This window comes from Chionomys nivalis, chromosome 16 (genome assembly GCF_950005125.1).
Source record: "Chionomys nivalis chromosome 16, mChiNiv1.1, whole genome shotgun sequence".
NCBI lineage: Eukaryota > Metazoa > Chordata > Mammalia > Rodentia > Cricetidae > Chionomys > Chionomys nivalis.
In genome coordinates this window covers 10,585,972-10,593,809 of record NC_080101.1, presented here as the reverse complement: position 1 = coordinate 10,593,809, position 7,838 = coordinate 10,585,972, and the positions used below count along the sequence as shown (strand labels likewise).

Genomic DNA, 7,838 nt, shown 5'->3' with positions numbered 1-7,838 from the left:
AAGGGGGCCTTAGACAACAGCGCCTCAGAATTTAAACAGAGCATTCTTGAAAATATCCAGGTCTTTAAGAGTTAAAGTAAAATTCTAGCGATGAAACTGTAGGTTGGAGGGTGGGAAGCAGGGGGTATCTGGGTACCAAGGCAGGCCTACAAGGCACCTTGGAGTCATCTGTTCTAGGTAGGAGTATGCACCATGGGATGTTTCCCCCGGTCTCGGAGTCCCACAAATCTAGACGTAAAAAGAAAAACCCTTTTCCTTCCACCGCCTTTTCCTGTCCCTCTGCTCTGTTAATTCCTCCCCCCAGCAGCTTCAGAGGATTTTTTGAGTTCCTGGTTCTCTACCATTGTGTGAGACTATTCCATTGTAGACATTGTGTGTGTAGTTCTTGACTCAGGAGACAGGAGGTGGAATGGAGCAGCTGATAGCCGTCCATTGCTGTATATTAATAGCATTTGTGCCCCATTTTCACAGGACCCCTAGAAAGGAAAGAAAGATTGCTTGGATGTGGGTGCAGAATAACCTGGCCTCCTAGCCCTGTGCTGGCTTCTCAGACAGATCACGATGCACGCAGACATACATATTGTATTCTCCTAGGCTGATGTATTGTGAGGAAGGAGGAAGGGCGTACCCGCCACTCCAGAGAGTGGAGGTTGGATTCTTGCTTCCAAGGGTTCAAATGCTTTGCTCCAGGGGAGAGAATTAATTGACTCACCCCCCCTCAAATATTAGCTTCCATGTCTTTCGAATCTAAAGCTGTGTTTCATTTGACTTGATGTTTTTACTTTGATTTACACCTTATCTTCATGCAGCTGTTACCTCAGACTGACCTGGAATTTGCCACGTGGCCCAAACTGCCATCAACACGTGTTGCTCTTGTCTCGGCCTCAGGAGGGTTAGGATTACAGGTGTGTGTCGACACACATGCTGGGCATGTACTGTTTTAAATGGGCCCGATTACCAGTAATGAACAGAAAAAGACAAACACCTAAGTTTAACATCTCATTGGAAACAGCTGCCAGTGTGGAGTTGGCTTTTCCGAGGGAGGTGGCAGCTCCTGGGGGCACCTGCTGCAAACCCCAGAGCAGAGCAGCCTTGGTCCCTGATGCAGAACTCCAGGGCCGGCAGCTCTTTCCCACTTGCCCTCTCCTGGGTTTCGTGGCTATTACTTGCCTCTCACTCAAAATGCAGAGTTCTCAGGGCTCTTCCGGGAAGAAATAGGCTCTTGCTCAGAAGGTCTTTGGGGAAAGTAATCCTTGAGACTGGGAACCTGTGATACCTTGAGCTAGTCGGGGGAAGTAGGATGTCCCCATGTCTCCACAGGGCTAGACTTTGGAATGGGCTTCCAGGGTCAGTGGAACTGCCTTGTCAGGTGCATCTCCCAGGCTGGAGCAGAGAATGCTGAGTGGGGACCCTGCAGACCAATAGGACCTGGTTACCTGAAGGACACAGGGTGAGAGGGCTGGTGAGGGTTCTGGGAAGGTGAGTGGATGCGTGGTGTTGCCTGTAGTTTCAACTAGAAAAGTGAAAGATTATTGTATTTTTGATATCTGAAAACATGCCTCAAATCCCTTTGTTAATGTGAAATATTCATCAGCCCCTTGTGTTTTGAGACTTAGTATCCTGAACCGGCCACAGTCCCCTTCTGGATTGTCTGGTTGTCGAATGCATTCATTTCTCCACATCACTCATTCATTCATTCATTTATTCATTCATTCATCAACTATTAGAAGCTCTACTATGGTCATGGGGAAGGGTGTGCAATGGTGAACAAGATACATTCCCACATTCTTCCTGGAGATCTGGGTGGGAGGAGAGGAAATGGGCATAGAGTTAGTGACTGGGAACAGTGTAGGGCTTTAATCTCACTCCTGCTTCAACTCCTGAGCAAATTTAGACCAAGTACTTAACCACTGTGGCCTCCACTTTCTGTCTGTATAAAACAGGGTAAATTGTCTTGCATATAAACTTTTTTCCATTGCGTTTATTTCTTTAAGAGTTTGCAGACAAATGGTTAAATGAAAAAGTTTGCAGACAAATTGTTAAATAAGAAAGGTTTTGTCGCCTGGATCAGGAGAGAGAGACCTGATTATCCTGCTATGACAGCAGTTGAGGGTACTGTTGCAAGCCGAGCCTTTACTGCGAAAACCCACAGACAAATGACAGCCACTTCTCGCAAGAACATTGTGCAGTTGGGGTAATGGGTTTATTATATTTATGTACAAGTAAGCATTTATTGACATCTCGTCAAATACGCAAGGGATGAGGTAACGGAAGCTATTACAGCGTGATAACGAGATTAGCTGCAACTGACCAGTACTGAGTTTCAAGACTCCAAAGAATACAGACCCCACACAACACAGCTTTCAGGCAGTGTAGTTATCCAGACCACAGGGGCAACTATACAGCTCAAGCAGCAAATGACAACAAACACCATTGATGAGACAGTTGCTCACTGGGGGGTGGAGCAGGCTGGTGGGCGCCTGGGGTCACTGTGGGGAAAGGGCTTTAAAATCGCATAAATCCTCCGTATCTTTTTTCTATCTCAGGAACTTCTTTAGAGTAACTTTCCCCTTCTTCGTCGGAGGGCAGAGACTCAGCAAAACGCTTCAGGAATCCCCCGTACCTCTTCTGGTAGTCCATCCACCACTCGGGGCGACCCACCCTTCTCATGAAGCCCCCGTAGCGCTTCTGTAGCTCCTTGGCTTCGTCGTCCAGCTGGGGGCTTCTTTTGAGGCCTCTCATGAAGCCCCCATACCTCTTGCTCACGTTGTCGTCCTCCACGTTGTCAGTGCCCTCCTGGGGGTGGCTCTCTTTCCCACGGTTGTCTCCTGTTCCCAGGAGCTCTCTCAGCAGGTCGGAGGAGTTTGCCAGGGTGTCGCCCTCATCCGCATCCTTCTTCATGAAGCCGCCATACCTCTTGGCAAGGATCTCGCCTCCGTTGGCTTCTTCTTCAGGTTCCACAGGATAAAGCTCGTCCATCTTCTTCATGAACCCCCCATACCTTTTCATGAATCCTCCATATTTCTTGGCTAGTAAATGGCTCTCGTCCTGTTTGCTGCTGTCTTTGAGCATGTCGGGGCTATCCCAAGGGAGCTCAGGCTTGGACACCTGCAGGAGGTCCTTGCAGGTCTCCCAGATTTTGAGAGAAGGCAGCTGTCCTTCGCACTCCAGAGTGCAAGCCTGGGAAGATAAGGAGATGCATGACCAAAAGAGACCCTTTGGGGCTCAAGATGGACCGTAGTTATCTATGTCACACACTGTTTATTTCTACTCTCAAACTGAACAAACAGTGAACCAGAGAGCTCTGGAAAAAGGGAGCCAATGCGTCCTAAAGTCTTGTTAGTGGACTTGCTGTGGATGCTGCCTCATACCATCGTTTCGAGGGATCTTCAACTGTGACTCAAATGGCTGTCTCCAGAACCCAATCTGGCCGCATTGCTTCCTACTAGAGATGCAATTTGGTTTGAGACTTTTTGAGTCCCAAGGGAGGAATTTCTCTTTACCTGACTAGGGACATTCCCTAAATATCCCCTCCATACTTTCAACCTTTAAAGAAAAAAATCTGCAATTCCAAAACAAGTTTACCGAGAAAGCCATTCAAAACACTATACCACACTTATTTGATATGAATTGTTTGATCAGCTGAAAAATGAGATGTTTTGATCCCCTTCAAGGATGATTAAAATAGATTTCATCATTTTGAACCAAACACTATTAATTACCTGATGCAAATGCACAGGTTATTCATATTACTTTTTTTTAAGATTAAGTCATTGGTGTACAAAACAAGTCTTTTCTAATTCAGTCATATTCTTTAATAAAGGAGGAATTAGCAGCATGTAATTATGCTTTCTTATTATAGAGAAATTAAACTCAAGCTATAGTCAGCTTTAGGCTATATATCTTAAATGACCTCATTCAAACAATTTTTCAATTCAATTGCCTGCCTATAATGAAAATAACATGAATTTTAGATAACATTGCAAAAATCCTATTATGTTCCTAAGCTTTTTTTTTTCTGGGGGGGGCTTCATGGCCTTCTGAAAAGACCTTACCGACACCAGGCTACAGCCCTTGATTTAGACAGAAAATCTAGGTCTGCTCTTGGCATTTTAAAATGGATAAGTTTCATTTCCATTTTCACAATAAAAGCCTTTATTCGTGAAACAATAAAATATTCTGGAAACATAGTTAACCAACTTATAATGGTTATTTTAATTTTGTGTTGAAGAAAATTAAATATACAAGAGCATGTAAAAGATAAAGAGGAGATAATTAAAATAAGCCATTTCATTCTCGAAAATATATGATTAAAGACCCAAAACATCATTAAAAGGCTAAGCTGTACAAGAGGCAATAAGATTTCCATTCTAAAGCTGTATTTCCATGATTTTGTGGCCAAAAATGAATGTCACTGATGTCATTTTAGAAGCACACTGAGCGCTCTGGTCTAGGGCACACTAAAGGGCAACCTCTAGCAACCGTCAGGGCAACTTCTCATCTTGGTGCCCATTACCTTATCTTGTGGGAACCTGGTAAATATTTACTGACTTACTCTGTACCTTTGGCTAGGCAACCTCATTTTGCCTATGAGTTCTAGCTTAAATTCCAGAACAGCCGTAATTTTAGCAACATTTGACCATTAACTAATTCCCTGCCAATGAGAAAACAGCAACATTAAATGTACACCGAAGAGAAAACAAATCACTCCATCAAAGGCTTCCTAAAAGGTGTTTTAATGGATAGTGAGTGTTCCCTAACCTGTTCCTACTGCATGCGCCCTTCCTCATCTGCACCACTGGTAAGAGGACAGAGAGCTACAGTAACAAGGATACAATGTACCCCTCTACCTGCCCTGCCACCAGCAATGCTGTCAGTGATGAGTGGCAGCTGAGAAGAAACAGAGAAACCAGAAGTTTCTCTGCTGTCTGGCAGCTACTTGTCATGCAAGGACCTCTGTTCATGTTCTTCAGCGATGGAAAAGGAAGATGAGCATCATTTCCGAGCTCGGTGAAGTGAGCAGTTGAGTGACATCTTCTCGGACAGGGATTGTTAAACGTCAGTGATCTTTGAGTTCCCAAGCCATATGATGTAGTAAGTCTGCCACCGTTAGAGGTCAGATTACTGGCTCTCATACTCTTCTAGAATTCACAGCATCATTATATAGCTGGCAGAGAACCTTAAGCTACGTGTTGAGTTCCTAGGTTCGGACTCTGCTCGACAAACAGAGGGTAGAGCTAAAATGTCAGTGACTCTCAACAAATACCCGTGGCTGTGTCCCAGAATTCAGGGGTCAGACAGTGACCTTCAGTACAGTATGGTTTTAATCTCCTGCATTTAAAGTCCATTCCTCACAAGGTTAAACCTCACGAGCTCATGACTATGGGAGAAGGAAGAAGGCTGAGATGAGACAATGTTCCCCTCACAATTCCTCTCTAAGGCCAAGTTAGTCTCCATCAACTGAAATAGACCATGCGATCAAAACATTCCAGCGTGAAGCTCCCCTCAAAGGCTCAAGCATGAGCTGAGGCAGTTTGGACTAACATGTCCCTCTCTTCTGAACTATCAAGGAATTTTCAAAGACAGGACAGTTGATCACCTAGAGAGTAGATTAAAAAAAATGAAGCCTCTGGAAACTCATGTATACAGATTCAGACCCAGTGGACTGCCCTTGTGATTGGAAAGCCTGTCACCTACGAAGAAGAGAACAGCCATCTTGTCTCCCCTAGCTCCTGTGTGGGGCAGGCTGTCTTTGGACTGATTCCAGCTCCTTGGGCGCTGACTGTCTTCTGTGCTCTTCTCCCAGCCAAATCAAACTGTCATTTTAGCCGTTATTACAAAAGTGCAGTCAAGACCAGGCAAGGGGGAATTCTCTTGTTCGTGGGACTCTTAGGGAGTTCTTCCCTGCCTCTTCTGGTATTTTCCTACCTCTCCCCTAATCCCTTCCCTATCCAGAGAGGAGGGTCTCAAGGCTAAGGAAGCTTAAGAAGAGTAACCGGAGGGGGGGCATTCTCATTTTTTAAAATTACCTTCTTTGCGGGATGTTTGTTTGAAGGGCTCCCTACTTGGGTTCTAAAGTTGGGGTGCCCACTTCTTTCTGACAGCCTAGATGAAGTGTCATCCGAGGTACTGAGAGAACACATCTAGGGGTTCCATATCCCCAAGGTCAAAACGAAATTGGTTTGTGTGTAGATAGATACCTCAGCTCTTAAGGGTCCCAGATAGACTGGTTCCAAATTGGGAGACAGAGTATATCGGGATCAACGTTTTGGAAGTGCCAGGGTCACCCAGGTCACCCAAGCCTCCTGTCATGCACCTCCCAGCGCGAGTGACCGGTAGATGTCTGCAAGGCTGGCCACACGAACATGGCCAAGGATATCCCCTCACCGAGAATTCAACTCACCAGGAAGTTGATGTCTCCGGGGCGTACCAGGCGGTAGCTGCACTTGGCGCAGTCCTGGCTGCATTCTGCCTGCACTGTAGCCAGGAGGCAGGACCCAAGCGCCAGCAGCCAGGTGCAAAGTCTCAGGATCCGCGCCATGGGCTGTAGGAGAGAAGGATGCGCACATGGGGACCTGTCCTGTCTCAAGGTTCCCTAGGAGGGAACCATGCTGGGTGGGAGGTTGTGGAGCAAGACCCGCAGAGACACCCTTTCCTGGACCCCGCCCACAGCCCAACATCTTCCCGGGTGACTGAGGGATAGCTCAGCCAGAGGGGCTCCGGCTGTTCTGGGGCTTCCCCCAAAGGCATCCTGCCTTCCTGGGGGGATTCTGTCTTTCCAGGGAAGAGTATTCCGTTTTCCAGGGGTCACGCTATTTTCCCGGGGGCGTCCTGTCCTCCCGATGGCAACCTGTTCTTCCGAGGGCGTCCCGTTTTCCCGGGCGTCTGTTGCCCAGGGCAAGATTCTGGAGCAAACACTGGAGATCGCAGCTCGGGAGCGGGCGCTTGGGAAATAGGACACGGACCCCCATGGCAAAGAGGAATCCCGAGAAAGTTGGGCGAAGGCATGCAATGAGGGGGACAGGCGACGGTCGCCACGGCGCAGGAGTCTTGGGGGCTAAGGCACTCACGCTGCCGCTGTACGGATGGAGCAGGCTGCTGGAGGAGCGGGTCCCAGATGCTACCCTGCAAAGAAGAGAGAAGAAGGCAAGTGTGAGGCGGGCGCGTTTGGGAGCTGGGCAAGGCGGCTGGCAGATCGGGACCTCACCGTCGCGGTCCTCGGTGTCGCTGGGCTGCGGGGCTCTGAGCGCTTGCCTTGCTGTCCCGAGGCTGGCAGCGACCACAGCCACTTTATAATTAGCCCCAAACCGAAGGAGTCGCCCGCGCCCCAATCGCCAGCGGGCTGCAGCTGACGCACGCCCTACGCCAGCCCGCGCCGACGCCTGGCGGGAGGGGACGTCCTCGCAGCACGCGGCCCCCGAGGGTGGCGGGTGCGAGTGGGCGCCGGAGGTCCCCCCCACCGCGCAGTCAGGAACTCTGGGGAGGACAAGGAGGGGAAACTGCGTTCCCTGCATGAATCACTTCGGTGGCACCGTGGGCGGGGGTGTTTGAAAGGGCAGATGGACTTGGGTTCCGGTGAGAAGCTGGACACCCTCGGATTCAGTGAAGCTGCCCCTTCCCCCCACCTCCTTCTCCAAGAGCTCTGCAGGGACGTCCTAATTTTTCACCCATCTGCCTCTGTTTTCTTGCTGTCTAACAGCGTCGGGCGCACAGTAGGCACCCAGTTAATGATTATGGAAATCAATATTCGAAACTTTCTGGGGATCCTAAACTTTCTCCCTTAGATCAGTGAGATCTCCGGCCACAGAAGCAATACCTCAGTAACAGAAAACAAAACA

At 48.3% G+C, this 7,838-nt stretch overlaps 1 protein-coding gene across 1 annotated transcript; it reads right to left on the bottom strand.

The window, feature by feature from the left end:
• Positions 1–2,149: 2,149 nt before the first annotated feature.
• Penk (proenkephalin) lies at positions 2,150–7,336 on the bottom strand. The gene is made up of 4 exons (XM_057790866.1): positions 7,208–7,336; positions 7,071–7,125; positions 6,404–6,544; positions 2,150–3,180 (listed from the first exon to the last, which is right to left on the bottom strand). Exons 3-4 carry the CDS (start codon positions 6,539–6,541, stop codon positions 2,506–2,508), a joined length of 813 nt encoding a protein of 270 aa, XP_057646849.1. The 5' UTR covers positions 6,542–6,544; positions 7,071–7,125; positions 7,208–7,336; the 3' UTR covers positions 2,150–2,505.
• Between the last annotated feature and the right edge of the window lie 502 nt (positions 7,337–7,838).

Coding starts and splice junctions, on each gene's coding strand:
- Penk (XM_057790866.1), bottom strand. CDS start 6,541: ATGGCGCGGATCCTGAGACTTTGCACCTGGCTGCTGGCGCTTGGGTCC. Junction 3,181..6,403: donor CCGGAGACATCAACTTCCTG/GTGAGTTGAATT, acceptor TTATCTTCCCAG/GCTTGCACTCTGGAGTGCGA.